Source organism: Lipotes vexillifer, unplaced genomic scaffold (assembly GCF_000442215.2).
Source record: "Lipotes vexillifer unplaced genomic scaffold, Lipotes_vexillifer_v1.1 scaffold311, whole genome shotgun sequence".
NCBI classification, from domain to species: domain Eukaryota; kingdom Metazoa; phylum Chordata; class Mammalia; order Artiodactyla; family Lipotidae; genus Lipotes; species Lipotes vexillifer.
The window spans coordinates 5698750-5723946 of record NW_006791012.1 but is presented as its reverse complement, the minus strand read 5'-3'; the positions used below and the strand labels follow the sequence as shown (position 1 = coordinate 5723946).

The following is a 25197-nucleotide window of genomic DNA, read 5'->3' as shown; positions in this document are numbered from 1 at the left end:
ATAGTTTTCTGCATGCAGGTCTTTTGTCTCCTTAGGTAGGTTTATTCCTAGGTGTTTTATTCTTTTTGTTGCAGGGGTAAATGGGAGTGTTTCCTTAATTTCTCTTTCAGATTTTTCATCATTAGTGTATAGGAATACAAGAGATTTCTGTGCATTTACTTTACCAAAGTCATTGATTAGCTCTAGTAGTTTTCTGGTAGCATCTTTAAGATTCTCTATGTATAGTATCATGTCATCTGTAAACAGTGACAGCTTTACTTCTTCTTTTCTGATTTGTATTCCTTTTATTTCTTTTTCTTCTCTGATTGCTGTGGCTAAAACTTGCAAGATTATGTTGAATAATAGTGGTGAGAATGGGCAACCTTGTCTTGTTCCTGATCTTAGTGGAAATGGTTTCAGTTTTTCAGCACTGAGAACAATGTTGGCTGTTGGTTTGTCATATATGGCCTTTATTATGTTGAGGTAAGTTCCCTCTCTGCCTACTTTCTGGAGGGTTTTTAACATAATTGGGTGTTGAATTTTGTCAGAAGCTTTTTCTGCATTTATTGAAGTGATTTTTTTTTTTTTTTTTTTTTTTGTGATACGCGGGCCTCTCACTGTTGTGGCCTCTCCCATTGCGGAGCACAGGCTCACGAGCCTAGCCGCTCCGCGGCACATGGGATCTTCCCAGACCAGGGCACGAACCCGTGTCCCCTGCATTGGCAGGCAGACTCTCAACCACTGTGCCACCAGGGAAGCCCGATCGTATGGTTTTTATCCTTCAATTTGTTAATGTGGTGTATCACATTGATTGATTTGCATATATCAAAGAATCCTTGCATTCCTGAGATAAACCCCACTTGATCATGGTGTATTATCCTTTTAATGAGCTGTTGGATTCTCTTTGCTAGTATTTTGTTGAGGATTTTTGCATCTATGTTCATCAGTGATATTGGCCATAGTTTTCTTTCTTTGTGACATCTTTGTCTGGTTTTGGTATCAGGGTGATGGTGGCCTCATAGAATGAGTTTGGGCATGTTCCTCCCTCTGCTATATTTCTCAAGAGTTTGAGCAGCGTAGGTGTTAGCTCTTCTCTAAATGTTTGACAGAATTCGCCTGTGAAGCCATCTGGTCCTGGAATGTTGTTTGTTTGAAGATTTCTGATCACAGTTTCAATTTCAATGCTTGTGATTGGTCTGTTTATATTTTCTGTTTCTTCCTGGTTCAGTCTTGGAACGTTGTGCTTTTCTAAGAACTTGTCAATTTCTTCCAGGTTGTCCATTTTATTGGCATTTAGTTGCTTGTAGTAATCTCTCATGATCCTTTGTATTTCTGCAGTGTCAGTTGTTACTTCTCCTTTTTCATTTCTAATTCTATTGATTTGAGTCTTCTCCCTTTTTTTCTTGATGAGTCTGGCTAATGGTTTATCAATTTTATCTTCTAAAAGAACCAGCTTTTGGGCTTCCCTGGTGGCACAGTGGTTGGGGGTCCGCCTGCCGGTGCATGGGGCGTGGGTTTGTGCCCCGGTCCAGGAGGATCCCGCGTGCCACAGAGTAGCTGGGCCTGCACGTCCAGAGCCTGTGCTCTGCAGGGGGAGAGGTCACAGCAGTGAGAGGCCCGCGTACTGCAAAAACAAACAAACAAACAAAAGAACCAGCTTTTAGTTTAATTGATCTTTGCTATTGTTTCCTTCATTTCTTTTTCATTTATTTCTGATCTGATCTTTATGATTTCTTTCCTTCTGCTAACTTGGGGGTTTTTTGTTCTTCTTTCTCTTATTGCTTTTGGTGTAAGGTTAGGTTGTTGATTTGAGATGTTTCTTGTTTCTTGAGGTAGGATTGTATTGCTATAAACTTCCCTCTTAGAACTGCTTTTGCTGCATCCCATAGGTTTTGGGTCGTCGTGTTTTCATTGTCAATTGTTTCTAGGTATTTTTTTATTTTCTCTTTGATTTCTTCAGTGATCTCTTGGTTATTAAGTAGTGTATTGTTTAGCCTCCATGTGTTTATAGTTTTTACAGATTTTTTCCTGTAATTGATATCTAGTCTGGTAGCATTGTGGTCGAAAAACTACTTGATACAATTTCAGTTTTCTTAAATTTACCAAGGCTTGATTTGTAACCCAAGATATAATCTATCCTGGAGAATGTTCCATGAGCACTTGAGAAGAAAGTGTATTCTTTTGTTTTGGGATGGAATGTCCTATAAATATCAGTTAAGTCCATCTTGTTTAATGTATCATTTAAAGCTTGTTTTTCCTTATTTATTTTCATTTTGGATGATCTGTTCATTGGTGGAAGTGGGGTGTTAAAGTCCCCTACTATGATTGTGTTACTGTCAATTTCCCCTTTCATGGCTGTTAGCATTTGCCTTATGTATTGAGGTGCTCCTATGTTGGGTGCATAAATATTTACAATTGTTATATCTTCTTCTTGGATTGATTCCCTTGATCATTATGTAGTGTCCTTCTTTGTCTCTTGTAATAGTCTTTATTTTAAAGTCTATTTTGTCTGATATGAGAATTGCTACTCCAGCTTTCTTTTGATTTTCATTTGCAGGAATATCTTTTTCCATCCCCTCACTTTCAGTCTGTATGTGTCCCTAGGTCTGAAGTGGGTCTCTTGTAGGCAGCATATATTCGGGGTCATTTTTTGTTTGTTTGTTTTTGTTTTTGTTTTGCGGTACGTGGGCCTCTCACTGTTGTGGCCTCTTCCGTTGCGGAGCACAGGCTCCAGGCGCGCATGCTCAGCGGCCTTGGCTCACGGGCCCAGCCGCTCCACGGCATGTGGGATCCTCCTGGACCAGGGCACGAACCCATGTCCCCTGCATCAGCAAGCGGACTCCCAACCACTGCGCCACCAGGGAAGCCCTTGGCATCTTTTTTTGGTATCCGTTCAGCCAGTCTGTGTCTTTTTATTGGAGCATTTAATCCATTTACATTTAAGGTAGTTATCAATATGTGTGTTCCTATTACCATTTTCTTAATTGTTTTGGGTTTGTTATTGTAGGTCTTTTCCTTCTCTTGTGTTTCCTGCCTAGAGAAGTTCCTTTTGCATTTGTTGTAAAGCTGGTTTGGTGGTGCTGAATTTTCATAGCTTTTGCTTGTCTGTAAAGGTTTTAATTTCTCCGTCTAATCTAATTGAGATCCTTGCTGGGTAGAGTAATCTTGATTGTAGGTTTTTCCCTTTCATCACTTTAAATATGTCCTGCCAGTCCCTTTGGCTTGCAGAGTTTCTGCTGAAAGATCAGCTGTTAACCTTATGGGGATTCCCTTGTATGTTATTTGTTGCTTTTCCCTTGCTGCTTTTAATATTTTTTCTTTGTATTTAATTTTTGATAGTTTGATTAATATGTGTCTTGGTGTGTTTCTCCTTCGATTTATCCTGTGTGGGACTCTCTGCGCTTCCTGGACTTGATTAACTCTTTCCTTTCCCATATTAGGGAAGTTTTCAACTATAATCTCTTCAAATATTTTCTCAGTCCCTTTCTTTTTCTCTTCTTCTTCTGGGACCCCTATAATTCGAATGTTGGTGTGTTTAATGTTGTCCCAGAGGTCTCTCATTATTATGTTTTTAATTTCATTAATGGTTAGGCAAGACCCCATAAGGAAACAACATAGGTATAAATATACTCTGAAAATACCCCTGTATTGCTCAGTGTTCCCCATCTCTTCAACCTTTTTACTCTTTGTTAATGACCTAACAAGGAGAATATTTCTAAAATTTGAGCTTTAGTTTAGGGCCTAGAATTTAAACTTAAGCCACCAATTCGTCTTCTTATCTTTATTTTGCTTTGATACACTCAAAGCTGATGTTGGTTACTTTGGTCATTTAAAAATATGGCAATTCCCTGACCTGTATTTCTGCATTGTCTACAACAGTGATTCTCAAACTTTTTTGTCTCAGAACCCCTTTAGACTCTTAAAAGTTATTGAGGGGGCTTCCCTGGTGGCGCAGTGGTTGAAAGTCCACCTGCTGATGCAGGGGACACAGGTTCATGCCCTGGTCCGGGAAGATCCCACATGCCGTGGAGCAGCTGGGCCCATGAGCCATGGCCGCTGGGCCTGCGCGTCCAGAGCCTGTGCTCTACAATGGGAGAGGCCGCAACAGTGAGAGGCCCACATACCACAAAAAAAAAATAAAAGTTATTGAGAAATTAGAGGATTCTGGGAAGAGAGAAGAGTAGGAAACACCTGAAATCTGTCTCTCTAGCTATACAATCATTAAACTGACAGAATTGTGTGATGTATTTTGGAACTCTGGAGTCTGTTGAAGCCTTTCAACTTCCAGGAAGTTAACTGTGGTCAATTCAGCTCTTAGCTTAACAGTGGCTACCCATCCTCCACCTTCCAGCCCCATGGCAGGCAGCCATGTGTGTATTATTGGAGCAGCTTGCACGCAGCTTACAGGAGTCAGGGTGAGCAATAAGGGCCCTGTCTTGCATATATCAGACATGTATGTTCTGATAGCTGTTTGCTACTTCTCATCACAGAGGTACAGACATAGAGGTGGCCAGACATTGTTGCAAGCCCTTCCCACTCAGGCTGAAGCAACTTTCAGAGGTTTTAAAGGGCTGGTGCCTTTTTTCCCCCTTCATTTTGGTCTTTTTTTATCTTTGTGGAGCCAGACATTAAAGATGAGTACATTGGAAAGCAACTGTTCATATAGGAGAAATTAGAAAATCACCACTCAACCAGAGAAAATTACAGGCTCAGAAAACACTTGAGAAGACCTTAAGTTTGTGCTTCAGGCTAATCTACATCATGGAGACAGCCTACAATAATTAAACAAACATATAAACAAACAAACCCCCAAAAAAAGGAAAGGAAAGGAAACCATGAGGGAGAAGGTGAATCTGATAACCAGGGTTACCACATTATTACTGGTTATCAAATATCCAGTTTTACAGAAGGCCTAATCACATGGACAAATTTCCCCGCTAACATCTTCCAGAACTTTTTCACTAGCTCAAGCCAGTGCTTAAAATCTCTTCTGGCTTTTGTTTCATCAGAGTCGAGTTTAATCTCTCTCCCCTACTGCAATAATCTTGAATAAAGTCTTCTTTGACTGTTAAAAAAAAAACGAACAAAAAACAAATATCCAGTTTTGAAAAAAATAATCACAAAACATACAAGGAAATGGGTAAGTATGACCTCCTGAAAGGAAAAAAAATTAACAAGCTGTTGTCCCTGAAAAAGACCAGGTGGTGCACCTATTAGACAAAGACTTTAAAACAGTTGTCTTAAAGATGCTCAGAGAATTAAAGGAAAATGTGAAGAAAGTCAACAAAATGGAAATATCAATAAAGAGAAAACCTAAAAAGAAGGCAAAAGGAAATTCTAGAGATGAGTAACACAATAACTGAAATGAAAAATTCACTGGAGGGATTCAGATTTGAGCAGGCAGAATAATCAGTGACTTTGAACAAAAAACAATTGAAATTATAGAGTCTAAGTATCAGGAAAAAAAGGAGTGTGAACAGAGCCTAAGGGACTTATGAGACGCCATCAGCTGAACCATTTTACACATTATGAGAATCCTAAAATAAGAAAAGAGAGAGAGAGAAAGGGGCAAAGAGATTATCTGGAGAAATAATGGCTGCAAAGTTACCAAGTTTGTTGAAAGATATAAATATAAACATCCAAGAAGATTGACTCCAAATAGGAAGAACTCAAACAGATCCATACCAAACACAGGCAACAAAACTAAGAGCAAATGAGTGAGACTACATCAAACTAAAATGCTTCTGTACAAGAAAGGAAATAAAATATGAAAAGGCAACCTACAGATTGGGAGAAAATATTTCCAAACTGTATATCTGATAAAAGGTTAATATCTAAAATAGTTGAGGAACTCATATAACTCAATAACAGCAACAGCAACAACAACAACAAACAAATAACCTGATCAAAAAATGGGCAATGGACCTGAATACATTTTTCCAAAGAAGACATACAAATGGCCAACAGGTTTATGAAAAGGTGCTCAACATCTCTGATCACCAGGAAATGCAAATCAAAACCATAGTGAGATACCACCTAACACCTGCTAGGAAGACTATTATTAAAAAAGAAAACAAGAAATAAGTGTTGGCAAGGATGTGGAGAAAAAGAAACTCTTATCTTGAAGAGATAAACACACTCTGATGTTCATTGCTGCATTATTTACAATAGCCAAGATATTGAAACAACCTAAGTGTCTGTCAGTGGATGAATAGATAAGGAAATTGTAGTACATAATTACAATGGAATATTATTCAGCCCTTAAAAAGAGGAAATGCTGGGCTTCCCTGGTGGCGCAGTGGTTGAGAATCTGCCTGCTAATGCAGGGGACACGGGTTCGAGCCCTGGTCTGGGAGGATCCCACATGCCGCAGAGCAAGTAGGCCCGTGAGCCACAACTACTGAGCCTGCCCGCCTGGAGCCTGTGCTCCGCAACAAGAGAGGCTGCAATAGTGAGAGGCCCGTGCAACGCGATGAAGAGTGGCCCCTGCTTGCCACAACTAGACGAAGCCCTCGCACAGAAACGAAGACCCAACACAGCAAAAATAAATAAATAAATTACTAAACTCCTACCCCCAACATCAAAAAAAAAGGGGAAATGCTGCCATTTGTAACAACATGGATGAACCTGGAGGACATTATGCTAATGAAATAAATCAAGCTCAGAAGGAAGACTACTGCAGGATTTCAGTTATATGTGGAATCTAAGAAAAGTGGAATTCATAGAAGCACAGAATGATGGTTACTAGCAAGGGTGTGTGGCAGGCGGGGAATATGTTGGTCAATGGGTACAAAGTTTTATGTAAGATAAATAAGTTCTAATGATCTAATGTACAGCGTAATGATAATAGTTAATAATACTGTATTGTATGCTTAAATTTGCTAAGAAATAGATCTTAAATGTTATCACCACACACAAAAAAAATGTAACAGTGTGAAGTGATGGATATTTTAATTTGCTTGGTTGTAGTAATCATTTTATAGTGTGTATGTATATCAAAACATCGCATTGTACACCTTGAATATATACAATTTTTAGTAACAAAGTAAAGTATTAAAAAATCAAAATATGTCTATAACTGTCTCATGTAGTAGCCATTGGATACATGCGGCCATTCAACACCTGTCTAAATTGAGATGTGTTGTTAAGTGCCAAGTGCACACTGGATTTTGAAGACTTAGATACAACACCAAAGGCATAATCTCTGAAAGAGATAATGGATAAGCTGGATTTCATTAAAATTTAAAACTCCTGCTCTGTGGGGCTTCCCTGGTGGCGCAGTGGTTGAGAATCTGCCTGCCAGTGCAGGGGACACAGGTTCAAGCCCTGGTCTGGGAAGATCCCACATGCCGCGGAGCAACTAGGCCCGTGAGCCACAACTACTGAGGCTGCGCATCTGGAGCCTGTGCTCCGCAACAAAAGAGGCTGTGATAGTGAGAGGCCCACGCACCGCGATGAAGAGTGGCCCCTGCTTGCCACAACTGGAGAAAGCCCTCACACAGAAACGAAGACCCAACACAGCCATAAATAAATAAATAATTAAAAAAAAAAAAAAAAAAACTCCTGCTCTGTGAAAGACAATGTGGAGAAAATGAGAAGACAAGCCACAGATAGGTAGAAAATATTTGCAAGAGACACATCTGATAAAAGACTGTTACCCAAAATAACCAAAAAACTCTTAAAACTCAACAATAAGAGAACAAACAACCCAATTTAAAAATGGGCCAATGACCTTAACAGACACCTCTCCAAAGAAGATTTACAGATATCAAATGAGCATATTAAAAAATGCTCCACATCACATGTCATCAGGGAAATGCCAATTAAAACAATGAAATGCCACTACATACCTATTAGAATGGCCAAAATCCAGAACACTGAAAACACCAAAAGCTACCAAGGATATGGAGCGTAAGAACTCTCATTCATTGGTGGTGGGAATGAAAAATGGTATAGCTACTTCAGAAGACTGGTGATCTCTTATGAAAGTAAACATATTCTTACCTTATGATCTCCAATTTCACTCCTTGGTATTTATCCAAAGGAGTTGAAAACAACTGTTCACACAGAAACCTGCAAGTAGATGATTATAGCAGTTTTATTCATAATTGCCAAAACTTGGAAGTATCCAAGATGTCCTTCAGTAGATGAATGGATAAACTGTGGTACATCCAGACAATGGAATATTATTTAGCACTGAAAAGAAACGAGTTATCAAACCATGAAATGACATGGAGGAATTTTAAATGCATATTACTAAGTGAAGAAGCCTCAGGAAAGGCTACATACTGTATGATTCCAACTATATGATTTCTGAAAAAGGCAAAAATATGAAGACAATAAGGTCACTGTCAGGAGCAGGGTTGGGGACAGGAATGAATAGAGCACAGAGGAGTGAAAATACTCTATATGATATCATAATGATGGATAGTCTTTGTACATTTGTCCAAACTGATAGAATGTGGAACACCAAGAGTGAACCCCTTAAGGTACTTTATGGACTTTGAGTGATTATGATGCATCAATGTAGTTCATCCTTGGTAACAAATGTACTGTTATGGTGAATGATGTAGGTAATGGGAGAGGCTATGCATGTGTGGTGGCAGGGGGGTATGTGAAATCTCTATACTTAACTCTAAACTTTTTGTGAACCTAGAACTCCTCTGAGAAAATTAAGTCTTGGAAAAAAAAGATAGAGACAATCAATGAAACCAAAAATTAGTTCTTTGAAAAGATCAACAGAATTGGCAAACCTTAAACAAGATGGACTAAGAAAAAAAGAAGGCACAAATAAAATCAGAAATGAATGTGAGAACATTACTACCGATTCTACAGAAATAAAAAGGATAATTAATAAAGTACTATGAATAGCTGTACACCAACAAATTGGATAACTTAGATGAAATGGACAAATTCCTGGAAACACAAAACTTACCAAGACTGAATCATGAAGAAACAAAAAACCTGAATAGACCTATAAATTCATAAAGACATTGAATCAGTCATCAAAAATTTCCCAGTTGGAGCTTCTCTGGTGGCGCAGTGGTTGAGAATCTGCCTGCCAATGCAGGGGACACGGGTTCAAGCCCTGGTTTGGGAAGATCCCACATGCCGCGAAGCAACTGGACCCGTGAGCCACAATTACTGAGCCTGCGCGTCTGGAGCCTGTGGTCTGCAACAAGAGAGACCGCGAAAGTGAGAGGCCCGTGCACAGCTATGAAGAGTGGCCCACACTCGCTGCAACTAGAGAAAGCCCTCGCACAGAGACGAATACCCAATACAGCCAAAAATAATAAATAAATAAAAATTAAAAGAAAAAAAATTTCCCAGCAAAGAAAAGCCCTGGATCTGTGGCTTCAGTGGTGAATTCTACCAAACATATAAGGTTAAAAATAATCAAGTCATCCTCAAAGTTTTCCAAAAAATTGAGGATAAGGGAACACTTCCTAACTCATTCTGTAATGCCAGCAATGCTGTGATAGCAGAGCCAACGACATAGCAAGAAAAGGAAACTGTAGACCAATATCCCTTATAAACATTTATGCACAAATCCTCAACAACATTTTAGCAAACTGAATTTTAGCAGCACATTAAAAGAACTGCATATCATGACCAAATGGCATTTATTCCTGGAATGCAAGAATGGTTCAGCATACAAAAATCTGTTTTTTAATCAGGTGATCATCTCAATAGATGCAGTAAAAACATTTGAAAAAATTCAACACCGTTTCATGATAAAAGCACTCAACAAACCAGGAATAGACAGAAACTACCTTAATATAATAAAAGCCATATATGAGTAGCCCACAGCCATACTCAATGATGAAAGGCAAAAAGCTTTTCCTCTAAGATCAGGAACAAAGCAAGGATGCCTACTCTCACTGCTTCTGTTCAGCTTTGTACCTCAATTCCATACTAGAGCAATTAAGCAAGAAAAAGAAATAAAAGCCATCCAGATTGGAATGGAAGAAGTAAAATTATCTGTGTGCACAGATGATATGATCTTATATATAGAAAACCCTAAAGATTCCACGGAGAAAAAAAGAAAAGAAAGAAACTGTTAGAACTAATAAATAAGTTCAGAAAAGGTTACAAGGTCAACACACAAAAATCAGTTGCATTTCTACCACTAACAACAGCCTGAAAAGGAAGTTAAGAAAACAATTCCATTTAAAATAGTATCAAAAAGAAAAAAATACTAAGGAACTAACCAAGGAGGTAAAAAGACTTACACACTGAAAGGTAGAAAACAATGATGAAAGAAATTAAAGACGACATAAATAAATGGAAGGACAATTCATATTTTCACAGATTGAAAGATTTATTGTTGTTAAGACATCAATACCACCCAAAGTGATCTGCATATTCAAAAATTTTTTTTGCAAAAATAGAAGAATCTATCCTGAAATTCATATGGAACCTCAGGGGACCCTGAATAGCCAGAACAATCCTGAAAAAGAACAAAGTTGGAGAGCTCACACTTCCTGATTTCAAAATTTACTACAAAGCTACAGTGATCAAACGTTTGGTTCTGGCATAAAGACAGACAAAGACCAGTGGAGTAGAATAGAGAGCCCAGATATAAACCCTCACATATGTGATCAAATGATTTTCAACAAGAGTACCAAGTCCATCCAGTGGGAACAGGACAGTGTTTTAGACAAATGATCCTGGAAAACTAGATATCCTCATGCAAAAGAAGGCAGTTGGACTCTTACCTAATACCATATTCAAAAATTAACTCCAAATGGATCAAAGACCTAAATGTATGAGCTAAAACTATAAAACTCTTAGAAGAGAATATAAAGCAAGAAGCTTTGTGACTTTAGATTTGACAATGTATAATACCAAAGGTATAGGCAACAAAAGATAAAACATAAATTGGACTTCATGAAAATTTGAAATTTTGTGCATCAAAGGACACAAGAGAGTGGGAAGGCAGCCTACATGATATGAGAAAATATTTGCAAATCATATATCTGATAAGGGATTAATATCTAAAGTATATAGAGAATTTATAAAACTCAACAACAAAAAGCAAACAACACAATTCAAAAATGAACAAAGGACTTGAATAAACATTTCACCTAAGAAGATATATGAATAACCAATAAGCACATGAAAAAAATGCTCAACATCCATAATCTTTAGAGAAGTGCAAATCAAAACCACAATGAGATACCATTTCACACCCATTAGGATGACTCTTATCAAAAACAAAAACAACCCAGAAGAACCCCAGAAAATAGCAAGTGTTGGTGAGGATGTGGAGAAATTGGGACCCTTGGGTGCTGTTGGTGGGAATGTAAAATGGTGCAGCAACAATGGAAAACACTATAGAAGTTCCTCAAGAACTTTTTAAATAGAATTATATGATCCACTAATTTCCCTTCTGGGTGTATACCCAGAAGAATTGAAAGCAGGGTCCCAAGATATTTGTACACCCGTATTCGTAGCAGCATTATTCACAACAGCCAAAATCTGAAAGCAACCCATGTGTCTATTGATGAATGGATAAACAAAATGTGGTATATACATATAATAAAATATTATTTAGCCTCAAAAAGGAAGGAAATTCTGACATATGCTACAGCATGGATGAACCTTGAGAACATTACACTAAGTGAAATAAGCCAGTCACAAAAAGACAGATATGTATGATTCCACTTATTTGAGGTACCTAGAGTAGTCAAAATCATAGAGACAGAAAGTAGAATGTTGGTTGCCAAGGGCTGTGGAAAAGGCGAAATGGGGAATTACTGTTCAATGGATATAGAGTATCAGTTCTGTAAGCTGAAAAATGTTCTGGAGATGGATGATGGTGATTGTTGCACAATAAGAATGTACTTAAGAACACTGGGGACTTCCCTGGTGTCACAGAGGTTAAGAATCTGCCTGCCAAGGCAGGGGACATGGGTTCAAGCCCTGGTCCGGGATGATCCCACATGCCCCGGAGCAGCTAAACCCGTGCGCCACAACTACTGAGCCTGCTCACCTAGAGCCTGTGCTCTGCAATAAGAGAAGCCACCGCAATGAGAAGCCCGTGCACCAAAACAAAGAGTAGCCCCCGCTCGCCGCAACTAGAGAAAGCCCGTGTGCAGCAAGACCCAGCACAGCCAAAAATAAATTAATTAATTTAAAAAAAAAAAAAGAACACTGAAGTGTACACTTAAAAATGGTTAAGATGGGGCTTCCCTGGTGGCGCAGTGGTTGAGAGTCTGCCTGCCAATGCAGGGGACGTGGGTTTGTGCCCCGGTCTGGGAAGATCCCACATGCTGCGGAGCGGCTGGGCCCATGAGCCGTGGCCGCTGGGCCTGCGCGTCCAGAGCCTGTGCTCCGCAACAGGAGAGGCCACAATAGTGAGAGGCCCGCGTACCGCAAAAAAAAAAAATTGGTGTCTTTACAAAATTGAATATTCTAATCCATGAATATTGTATATTTCTCCATCTCTTTAGGTCTCCTTTATTTTCTCATAATAAAGCTTGATAGGTTTCTTATAGCAGTCATATCCATTATTTATAGATTTATTTCTTAGTACTTTATTTTTATGTCACTATGAATGACATAAAATATCTTTAAATTTTTAATTTCTAACTGCTTTTGTTGGTGTATAGGAATGCAGTTGGTTTTGTAATACATTGTTTTTTGTATCCCGCAACCTTTTAAAATTCCCTTATTCATTCTAATTACCTGTAGATTTCTTTGGATTTTCTACATAATTACATTATATGTAAATAATCAGTTTTAATTTTGTTCCTTTTCTAATATTTATATCATTATGTATTTTTCTGGCCTTAATGCAATAGCAAGAACCTTCAATACATTGTTGAATAAAAGTGGTGATAGATTCTCAATCTTGAAGGGAAAGCATTGACTATTTTACCATTGTGATATTTGCTGTAGGCTTTATACAAGTTAAGGAATTTTCTATTACTACGAGTTTGCTAAGCTTACTTTATAGGTTATAAATGGACATAAAATTTTATTAAATACTTTTCTGCCTCTATTTAGATGGTTGTATCTATATATTTTCCCTATAATCTGTTAATTTGGCAAGTTAACTCAATAGATTTGCTAATGTTAAGTCAAATGTACATTCCTGTGGTAAGTCCAGTTTGTTCAATTTATAAATTGCTAGATTCAGTGTGCTAACATTTTCATTAAGACTTTTGTATCTATATTCATGACTTTTTTTTTTTTTTTTTGCAGTAAGATTTGCTTGATTTTGATCTGCATCTCTCTAATAATTAGCAATGATGAACATCTTTTTATGTGCCTATTGGCACGTGTATGTCTTCTTTGGAGAAATGTCTATTTAGGTCTTCTGTGCATTTTCCAATTGGGTTGTTTGTTTTTTGGTTATTGAGTTGTATGAGCTGTTTGTATATTTTGATGCCCTTGTCAGTCGCATCATTTGTAAATATTTTCTTCCAGTCCTTAGATTGCCTTTTCATTTTGTTTATGGTTTCCTTTGCTGTACAGAAGCTTGTAAGTTTAATTAGGTCCCACTTGTTTATTTTTGCTTTTATTTATATTGCCTTGGGAGACTGACCTAAGAAAACATTGGTATGATTTATGTCAGAGAATGTTTTGCCTGTGTTCTCTTTTAGGGGTTTTATGGTGTCGTGTCTCATATTTAAGTCTTTAAGCCATTTTGAGTTTACTTTTGAATGGTGTAAGGGTGTGTTCTAACTTCATTGGTTTACATGCAGCTGTCCAACTTTCCCAGCACCACTTGCTGAAGAGACTGTCTTTTCCGCATTATAGATTCTTGCCTCCTTTGTCACACGTTAATTGACCATAGGTGTGTGTGTTTATTTCTGGGCTCTCTATTCTGTTCCATTGATCCATATGTCTGTTTTTATGCCAGTACCACATTGTTTTGATTACTGTAGCTTTGTATTATTGTCTGAAGTCTGGGAGGGTTATGCCTCCTGCTTTGTTCTATTTTAGGATTATTTGTTATAGTTCTTTTAAAAATGTCATGGGTAATTTGATAGGGATCTACTCTTGGGCATATATCCAGAAAAAACTATAATTTGAAAAGATACATGCACCCCTGTTTTCATTGCAGTATTATTTACAACAGCCAAGACATGGAAACAATCTAAATGTCCATCAATAGATGAATGGATAAAGAAGATATGGCATGTGTGTGTATGTGTATGTACTTAGCCATAAAAAAGAATGAAATCGAGATTCCCTGGTGGTGCAGTGGTTGAGAGTCCACCTGCCGATGCAGGGGACACGGGTTCGTGCCCCGGTCCGGGAAGATCCCACGTGCTGCGGAGCGGGGGGGCCCGTGAGCCATGGTCGCGGAGCCTGCACGTCCGGAGCTTGTGCTCCGCAACAGGAGAGGCCACAACAGTGAGAGGCCCGCGTACCACAAAAAAAAAAAAAAAAAAAAAAGAATGAAATCATGCCATTTGCAGCAACATGGATGGACCTAGAGATTATCATACTGACAGAAGTAAGTCAGAAAGAGAAAGACAAATACCATATGATATCACTTATATGTGGAATCTAAAATATGACACAAATGAATATATCTACGAAACAAAGACTCAACGACATAGAGAACAGACTTGTGGTTATCAAGTGGGTGTGGGGGATGGTGGTAGGGGAGTTTGGGATTGGCAGGTGCAAACTAGTATATATAGGATGAGTAAACAACTAGATCCTACTGTGTAGCACAGGGAACTATATTCAGTATCCTGTGATAAACCAAAATGGGGAAGAATATGAAAAAGAATATATATATATACGTATGACTGAGTCATTTTGCTGTACAGCAGAAATTAATACAACATTGTAAATCAACTATACTTCAATATTTTTTTTTTTTAAGTATCGTGAAGAGAAAAAAGATTTGCTTGGATCATGAAATGAGGTGGGAAATTAAACTCATTTTTCTTACTCTCTGGAAGAATTTGTGTAATGTTGGAGATATTTCTTCCTTGAATGTTTGGTGGAATTTATCACTTAAGTCAAAGAATTTTTTATAGGAAGGTATTTAATTACAAATTCAGTTTCTTTAATAGTGATAGAACTCTCCAGGATTTTTATTTCTTCTGGCTGTACTTTTCTAGGAATTTGCTTCCCTCTTTTTCTTGATCAATCACACTATAAATTTAAACAATTTTGTCTTTTCAAAGAAGCAACTTTTGGTTTTGTTGATCCTTTTTATTGTATGTTTACCTTCTATTTCATTATTTTTTGCTTTCATCTTTTTTATTGCGGTTTGTTGCTGTACAATATTATATAAGTTTTAGGTGTACAACAAAGTGATTTACAATTTTTAAAGGTTATGTTTCACTTATAGTTGTTATAAAATATTGGCTATATTCCCTGTGTTGTACAATATGTTTCTGTGCTCTTTATTATTTTATTTTTTCTACTTTTGAGGGTAGAGGGGATCATATTGCTGTTTGGAAGTCTACCAAAAGTGTAGCTCTGTCTCTTAACTCACTCTTCCAGATCAACCATTAAGAAAGGAGAACTGAGAGTTTCACTCACTATGGTTTTCTAGTCTGTCCAGGTCTAGACTTGGACATTTCTTAGAAGGTTGTTTAATAAGTACTTTTTTAAATTGTTATTTATTTATTTGGTCTTAGTTGCGGCATGTGGGATTTTTCGTGCGGGCGGGCTCTTCGTTGCGATGTGTGGGCTTCTCTCTAGTTGTAGTGTGTGGGCTCTATAGTTGCATTACGAGGGCTTAGTTGCCCCGCGGTGTGTGGGATCTTAGTTCCCTGACAAAGGATCCAACCGTTGTCCCCTGCTTTGCAAGATAGATTCTTAACCACTGGACCACCAGGGAAGTCCCCTAAAAAATACTTTGTTCAGCTTTTAAAAAATGTGTTCAGATGTTAGTCCTCCTTTAATGTAAACAGAAGTTCCTCCCAATATGACTTTATTACAGAATAATCTTTCTGATTGTCTAGTAGTAGAATAACAAAGCCTAACTTTCAGTTTTTCTCTAAGAATAAATTGAAATTACTTAAATGAAAACACTTTGAAAAAGGATAGGAACAGTACTGATACAAATATTCTTGTTTACACCACTGCTGTTGCTTGGGGCTCACCAAATGTTAAATTTATCCAAAGTTCCCTCAACGATTTGCAGTAATTTGTGGTTGGGAGAAGACTACCCAGAATCAGTAGTAGGGAGACCAAAATGTCCTGCAGCTTTAGCAATGGTAGTGTGTATCTCATTGCTCTGTACTTAGTTCTAGTTCCAACCAATAATCTAAGATACAACAGAATGCGCAAAGGATTTTATTAATAGAATACTCCTAGGTTTTAAAGTGGGTAGATTGCCTTTTAAAAAATCAATTAATTTAATATACACTGGGGCAGTGATCTAAGTTCTGAAAAAGATAAGTTGACCGAAGCAATCACTAGTCTCAAAAAAACTTACAGGTTTTACTGAGGTCCTAAAACTACATTATCTCAAAGTGTGAAATGCATGTTGTTTAAGAGAACAGGCTCTGGAATGGGAACACCTTGGTATAGATTCTAACTCCTCCACTTCTAGGTGTATAATGTCAGTTTCCTCAACTGAAATTGGGAATAACAACTATCTCAGAGGAGTTGTAAGATTAAATGAGCTAATCCATGTAAAGATTTTAACATTGCATGTGGGAAATAGTAGGTGCTCAGAATATACTTTAAGAATTAATGAAAAGTTAGTCTTTTTGTAGAAAGAATTGAATATATTGTAGTAAAAATGTTATAAGAGAGACATAAAGAGTCAAAGTAACATTGAAAAGTGCTCCTACTGACTAGGAGTTGGAAAGAGAGTTCATGTGGAACATGACAGCTGAACTTAACCTTGAAGGTAGAGTGGAATTGTAGCAGCTGTACTTGGGACAGAAGATATTCCAAGTTGGGTGACAGTCTGTAAGATCAAAGACTGGAAGTGGGTGAGCTGGGAGCTGGCAGGAAACCATAGTGATTTTAGAGAATAATGAGTCATCTAGAGAGTAGAAACATTGAAAAAGCTTTGATGTTCAATGCTCAGTATTTTGACATCATTTTGTATGTTCTTGAGAGCCTTTAGAGACTTTGATCTGCACTTTAAGATTGTTGCTATGGCAATGGGTCAAATAAGAGAATTGGAAGAAGGAAAACCTATTTGGAAGATTTTGCAATAGCCTAGGCAAAAGAAGATAAATTGCAAAAACTTTACAACAATAAAATCAAAATTGCCCATGAATTAACTAGTAAAGGATGATAGGTGAAGGAAGAGAGTTCAAAGCTGATTCTGAGAGAGTCTAGATGATTGGGACAATATAATTGCAATATCATTTGCAAACATAATAAAAATGAAGCAGGTTATAAGGAAAAAGTATAATTATGGTTTGGGACATATTGAGTCTGAATTTTATGTGGCAGGAAGGACAGCCAGCTGGAAATGTCAACTTGAGATAGTTTTGAACTATAAATGTATATTTGGGAATCATCTGCATGGAAGTGGTAGTTGGAATCCTGGGAGTGAATCAATTCAAAGTGTGGAGAGAGAAAACTATTTAGAGCAATACCTAGAGGAATATATGCTTGTATCAGTGGAAGAAGGGGAGACAGTCAAAGAGAAAGCAACTGTAGTCAGAGGGGTAGAGTAGAAGAAAGTGGAATTGAAATTTCTTACAACTGTTGAAACTTAGGAAACTTTGTAACAAGTTATTTGACTAGGTTTCCTGAAAGAGATCCTGTTGCTGTTAGCAAGAATAACTTGGTGGCCTTACTGTCTTTAATACTGCATGTAATATACTATGTTAACAGAAATGGTATTTTAATATAATCTATATTAGAGCCTAGAACTGTCAAGTCAAACTGTGGTCTCAAGTCCTAGATCCTCTCTACTCTCACCACTTTAAACTGCCTTAATAATCATGTTGGTTGACATCTAACTGTAGTTCTCAGTTAAACTGAGATTGTGCAATTTCATCCACGCAGTGACTTGACTGAGAGCGAACTGGGAGGATCACCTAATTAAACAGACTCTGATTATTCTGATCCTAAAGTTATAATTAGAATGGCTTTTAGATATTTCCTCTCTCAGTGCATAAAAAAGACAACTGTAATATCTGCTTTACTTTCCCAACATGTTAAGTAGAGATGCTTTCTCATACATCCGGTCGTTGCAAAAATACAAGAAAGAACTTTTAAATAGTTGTTCCAACATTTGAAATTTGTTTCTACCCTTAATGGCAAGATTTTGGTATATTTCTTTCTTCGGAAAACAATAAATTACAAAGTCATTCAGAGTTTCTTTTTTTTACCAAACCCATAAAAAAAAGATTGCCAAAAATTCCAAGTACCCCATTTTGCATATAGAATATCAAGATTATCTTCTAGTTAAAGCAGGGGTCCCCAACCGATAATGGGTCTGTGGCCTGTTAGGAACCCGGACTGCACAGCATGAGGTCAGCGGCCGGTGAGTGAGCAAGGCTTCGTCTGCTGTTCCCCATTGCTCGCATTACCTCCCGAACCATCTCTCCTAACCCCACCCTGTCAGCAGAGAAATTGTCTTCCAGGAAACCAGTCCCTGATGCCAAAAATGTTGGGGACCGCTGAGTTAAAGCTTGGTTTGCAAAAAAATTTTCCACTGTCTTGAAGAAATTCATGGCGATTCAAATTTCCAAAAGACCCTCAAAAATAGGAATTCAAGTGCTGATAATGTATCAGTGGTAGTAATAATAATTGCAGTTAACATTCACCAAATGGTTACTATGTGCCGTACTTTGTGCTAAATATTTTGCATGCATTATTCATTTAACAGTATTTACTGAGTACCTACTATATGCCAGGAACTGTTCTGGGATAGGTTAATAAAAACAAAACAAATTAAAATCCCTGCCCTCATAGCCCTTTTATTTACTGAGGATGGACAGGTAATAAGCAATAAACATAACCAATAACTACATTTTGGTAATGACCAAAATAAAGTATATGGACCATAAGAAGATTATAAATACTGTGGAAACATCAGAGTAAGGGAAGGGAGGGTCAGGAGTGCTGGTTTGGGATTGGGCAATAGAGATGGGTTGCATTATTAGATGGGGTGGTCAGAATAGGCCTGATAGAGATGATTGTATTGGAGTTAATCGTACAACTGGAACAATCTGTGTAAAGGCACTAAGGTGGGACCCCATCTGGGGTATCCAAGGAATAGCAAAGAAGTCAGTTTGGTTCAAAGTGATCAAGGGAGAGAGTGGTAATGAGCATAATGGGTGGAAGGCAAGGAGGCAGATTCTTGTTACTATAACAGCACTGTGAGACAAGTATCATTACAATCCCCCATTTCATAGATGAGGAAGCTGAGACATAGGGAAGTCAAGGAAGCTGCCACATATGAAATCAGGAGCCGTCTGTAGCAAGAAACAAGCAGTTTCATCCATTTATATACTGAAGGTTTTGAAATGATATATTTATTTCTTTATTACCCTCTGCAAAATATCAGATGAAAGCTCAGCACTTCTGAAGTGGATGATTCATCAAACAGTGGCTCTACTTCAGTTTTCTTTGTCTGCAACCAACATGACCATTTATAGGGCTTATAACTTCATCAGTTTCTTCCATTACATATGACTTCTTTTTCCTGGCAGTGCAGTAAGCATCCCTGTGAGATGTTTTAATACAAGGGTTTTGTGTTAGGATAAATCCAAAGTTTACTTTAGTTCTTCTAGCCTTTTCATATTGAGCCTTCTTAGAAACAAGAATATATTCATAATCATAATGACATGGTAGGTGTTTCTCAATTTTTAAGTACAGAAAGCCACTCTAGATTACAGCATGGTGACAATGGCATTTGTACTTTACTTATGTACATGCTATTGATGATTAGAATTAATCAGTGTAATGATAGTTGCAGATTATCTGGCCTGTGTACATGCTACACATGCTTGAAATTAATGCCTTAATAGTATAATTTGATATAGAAAAACATTTTAATAAAGGCAATCTTTTAAATAAAAGTGTTTGTGCCTAGTTCATTGAATCCTTGGCTAGAGGGATTTGAAAATATCTTTTTACCTAAAAGTGACTTTTCACTGTGACTTTCAAATCCCTCTACTCACTTAATCTGGCACTGCAGTGAAGAATGCTCTGTGGACAAGCCAGGGAATCAATGAACTATTCACAAACACATTTTTTTAAAGATTTTCCATTATTTAAAAGATTGCCTTTATGAAAAGTCACTTTTACATATTTAATAGTTCATTTTAGGGCTTCTCCGGTGGTTCAGTGGTTAAGACTCCATGCTTCCACAGCAGGGGGCATGGGTTCCATCCCTGGCTGGGGAAGTCCCACATGCCTTACAGTGCAGGGCCGGGGGGGTGGTCATTTTAATACATGCTAGATTGATAGTTAAAAGAGCTATCACATTTCACAGAACTAGAACAAAAAATTTCACAATTTGTATGGAAACACAAAAGACCCCGAATAGCCAAAGCAATCTTGAGAACGAAAAACGGAGCTGGAGGAATCAGGCTCCCTGACTTCAGACTATACTACAAAGCTACAGTAATCAAGACAGTATGGTACTGGCACAAAAACAGAAATATAGATCAATGGAACAGGATAGAAAGCCCAGAGATAAACCCACGCACATATGGTCACCTTATCTTTGATAAAGGAGGCAGGAATATACAGTGGAGAAAGGACAGCCTCTTCAATAAGTCGTGCTGGGAAAACTGGACAGCTACATGTGAAAGAATGAAATTAGAACAATCCCTAACATCATACACAAAAATAAACTCAAAATGGATTAAAGACCTAAATGTAAGGCCAGATACTATCAAACTCTTAGAGGAAAACATAGGCAGAACACTCTGTGACATAAATCACAGCAAGATCGTTTTTGACCCACCTCCTAGAGAAATGGAAATAAAAACAAAAATAAACAAATGGGACCTAATGAAACTCAGAAACTTGCACAGCAAAGGAAACCATAAACAAGATGAAAAGACAGCCCTCAGAATGGGAGAAAATATTTGCAAATGAAGCAACTGACAGAGGATTAATCTCCAAGATTTACAAGCAGCTCATGCAGCTCAATATCAAGAAAACAAACAACCCAATCCAAAAATGGGCAGAAGACCTAAACAGACATTTCTCCAAAGAAGACATACAGATTGCCAACAAACACATGAAAGAATGCTCAACATCACTAATCATTAGAGAAATGCAAATCAAAACTACAATGAGGTATCACCTCACACCAGTCAGAATAGCCATCATCAAAAAATCTACAAAAATAAATGCTGGGGAGGGTGTGGAGAAAAGGGAACCCTCTTGCACTGTTGGTGGGAATGTAAATTGATACAGCCACTATGGAGAACAGTATGGAGGTTACTTAAAAAACAAAATAGAACTACCATACGACCCAGCAATCCCATTACTGGGCATATACCCTGAGAAAACCATAATTCAAAAAGGCGCATGCACCCCAATGTTCATCGCAGCACTATTTACAATAGCCAGGACATGGAAGCAACGTAAGTATCCATCAACAGATGAATGGATAAAGAAGATGTGGCACATACATACAATGGAATATTACTCAGCCATAAAAAGAAACGAAATTGAGTTATTTGTAGTGAGGTGGATGGACCTAGAGTCTGTCATACAGAGTGAAGTGAGTCAGAAAGAGAAAAACAAATACCATATGCTAACACATATATCTAAAAATCTAAATCTAAAAAACAAAAAAATGGTCATGAAGAACATAGGGGCAAGACGGGAACAAAGACGCAGACCTACTGGAGAATGAACTTGAGGATACGAGGAGGGGGAAGGATAAGCTGGGACAAAGTGAGACAGTGGCATGGACATATATACACTACCAAATGTAAAACACATAGCTAGTGGGAAGCAGCTGCATAGCACAGGGAGATCAGCTCAGTGCTCTGTGACCACCTAGAGGGGTGGGATAGGGAGGGTGGGAGGGAGGGAGACGCAAGAGGGAAGAGATATGGGGATATGTGTATATGTATAACTGATTCACTTTGTTATAAAACAGAAACTAACACACCATTGTAAAGCAATTATACTCCAATAAAGATGTTAAAAAAAAAAGCTATCATTTATTCTAAGGTAAATATCCTCCTATATTGGGAATTCTATTTTTTATCTACTTCTTCATATTAAGTAGAACTAACCCAAATTTGCTGATTTTTATGACCTGGAAATTTTTCAGCATTGACTTTGTATAGGTGATCATTTAAAGAACAGCGCTTTGCTAGATTCATGGTTGTTTATATAACAATTTGTTAATCAGACAGTTAATAAAAAGTAAGAAATTACATTCTTGGTGTTTCTTACTTGTCTTCCCACAGGAGCAGTGAATACATAAATCATAATTATGTGGGGTTGATTTAAATTGTTTGGCACTAACATCCTTTTGTCAAATGGGGGCATCATTGGTCTTTCTTAAGTAAGCTGTGTGGCAAGAATGGTTTGCTTGTTAAACTCAAATGGTGTTAGGGGTAAATAATTGTTCTCCTTTCACCTTATTTTAGAGGGCTTCTATTTATGTCTATAACCAGCACTCTTAATTGATAGCAATGTTTAAAGTCTAGAGACTTTCAGTAGTTTTTTTTATAGTTTTCAATTACATCAACCTCTAAACTTACCATCACAAAGTGTGATTGTTATTCAGTAAAAGAAAATGACATGGTTTTAAGAATAACAAAAGTTTAGGATAAAAATCTTACTATGAGTCTTTGTTTTGTTGTTATCATTGTTGTTTTAAGTATATGAGCAAGGGGAAAAATCAAGTAAATGCTTTAGATTTAAAACACACATCCCCCTACACCCACACACCTAGCTAACCTAATAATATCCAAAAGTAGCCATCAATAATTAGAAGATATTTGGAGCAAATCCAAATGATATACTGATGTGTGCTATTATTACCAACACCTGACTGTCGCTAATAACTAAATCTGTTTTGCCAGCATTAAATTTATATAAGAAGTATGTTTGAATATGGTTATCATTGCACTAAAATGTATATGATTACTGTATGTATATATTTTGGGGGGTCGCACCTCGCAGCCTGTGGGATCTTCGTTCCCCAACCAGGGAATGAACCTGGGCCCCTGCAATGAAAGCACCGAGTCCTAACCACTGGACCACCAGGGAAATTCCCAATTACTGTATTTTTAAAAACTATTATTTTGACCTCTTCACTACTAACAATTTGTGCTACAGTTAGACTTCAAAATACATTCTTTTTAATATACTCAAAAAGAAACCATATTTGTACATGATTGCATTGGGGGAAGATTTTTTTAGTATGTGAGAGTTACATAGATATTCAGCCTTAAGTATTTAAATACTTTAATGTTTCCATTAATGTAGCTCTTGGCCTGTTCTTATGTATAACATTAAAATCTTGCATATGTATATCTTTGTCAAGCAGACGCCATAGGCTTAAACTGAAGATAATAACTTAAGATTTATGTCTCCTTTCTTAGAGGTTACAGTTGTCTTGAAGTGACAGTTTGGAAGTACCTAAACTGACATCAAAGTGTTCAAGTGATCCAGTTAGGTCAATTAATGTTAATTTTCATCTTCCATTAAATTATTTTAATGTTTTTCTCTTTTCATTTTTTTTAGCCGAGTCCTATACCAAGTCCTGTTTTGGGACGAAAGCCAAATGCTAGTCAGTCGTTGCTTGTATGGTGCAAAGAAGTTACAAAAAATTACCGGGGAGTGAAAATCACCAATTTTACTACATCGTGGAGAAATGGTTTATCTTTTTGTGCAATATTACACCACTTTAGACCAGATTTAATGTAAGTAGAAACACTTTCCATTCCTATAAATATTTTGTAAATAATAAAGTTTTATAAAAAAAAAGAAACAAACCATAAAATAATTTCTTAGCACATGTCCTGAAATACTTTTTATCACCCATACTCTTGCTTCTTGGGAGAAGAAATATATCCCAGAAAGAAAAGTAGTTCCTTCTTGATGCCTAAAACAATCTTTTCTGTTTTAAAAGAGCATATTTTTTTCCTTAATCTCGTACAAAAAACTGACTTCAAATTATTATGAAAATTGTGTTAGTGTTAAAATGAGATGAGACAGATAAGCCTGTATCTCTTTATACATTGACAACAAGGGGTTACCTCATGGTGAATTTTGTTGTCCAGGCTAGTCTCTGGTCCCCTACCTTAACTTCTCTCTTAGATGGAAAGCTTTAGTCATTGGAACTTGTAATCACTGTTATTTATTTATTTATTTCCTTAATTTTCCACACTATTAGTTTTGTTGATAGAATTGCTGTGAAATTGCTAGTTACTCTTTGGTATTATTGAATGTCAAATTTTGAGATTCAGTTTGTTTTAAAAACAGCTGTTTTTATCAATTACTGTATGTACGTACTGTGCCATTTTCTCCCTCAGTGACTACAAGTCTCTGAATCCTCAAGACATTAAAGAGAACAACAAAAAGGTAAGAATTGCCAAAGAAAAAAAATACATAGTGTCAATTTTGGCTTCTCCTCAGGCATTTTTATTGATTTGGGGAAAGTGAAGTTGTTTTGTGAGGTCCTAACTATAGCTCACGGAAGGTAGTCTGTTTCCTGCAGTTCCAGTAGGATGCATGGTTTACTCTAGTTTGTCATGGCCTTTAAAAATCACAAGTGCCAGACTGGCATCAGATTATAATAATATGTATGAACTTCATTAACTGTTAAATGTTTGTTAAAGCATGTTGCTTTTATTTAGCTCTTAGCAAGATTTAGCTTTTAAAAAGTGCAATACAAACTGTTGTGCCATGAGTTTAGAAAAACCTGTTGGGAGGGGATGAAAGCAGGAGCCTGATGGGTATGCAAAAAAGAATCCATATGTTCCCAGAGGCAAAAACATATGAACATTGGTTCTTTTTTTTTTTTCTTTTCTTCCCCCGTTTTTCCCCCTTTCTCTAGTAAACTGTGCAGTTTTTTTCCACATAATTAATTAATGTCCTGAGGTCAGAGCTTCCCAATTGGTGTGGGGAAGATACTGATCCTTTCAGCCCTCAGGGTAGCTGCACAGGCCTGAGTTGCTAGAGCCCTCTGGGCCAGCTGACTGTGGCTGCAGGCTGACTTAACTATGTACCCCAAAACGCAGCATGATATTACAATTTTCTGTGTGCACCACAACATAAAAGAGGAAGCACCACCTATCTCAGCATACAGCAGGTAATCATTTAATGCTTTTTTTCCTG

General features: G+C 37.3%; 1 protein-coding gene across 3 annotated transcripts in view; it reads left to right on the top strand.

Moving 5' to 3' along the window:
• The window catches only part of EHBP1 (EH domain binding protein 1), a 361704-nt gene that overhangs the window by 223863 nt on the left and 112644 nt on the right, over positions 1 to 25197 (top strand). For all 3 annotated transcript variants that reach the window (XM_007464127.1, XM_007464125.1, XM_007464126.1), the window contains 2 exons: positions 23602 to 23780; positions 24393 to 24441. In XM_007464127.1, coding sequence (XP_007464189.1) covers positions 23602 to 23780; positions 24393 to 24441 — 228 coding nt within the window. The remainder of the gene's footprint in view (positions 1 to 23601; positions 23781 to 24392; positions 24442 to 25197) is intronic.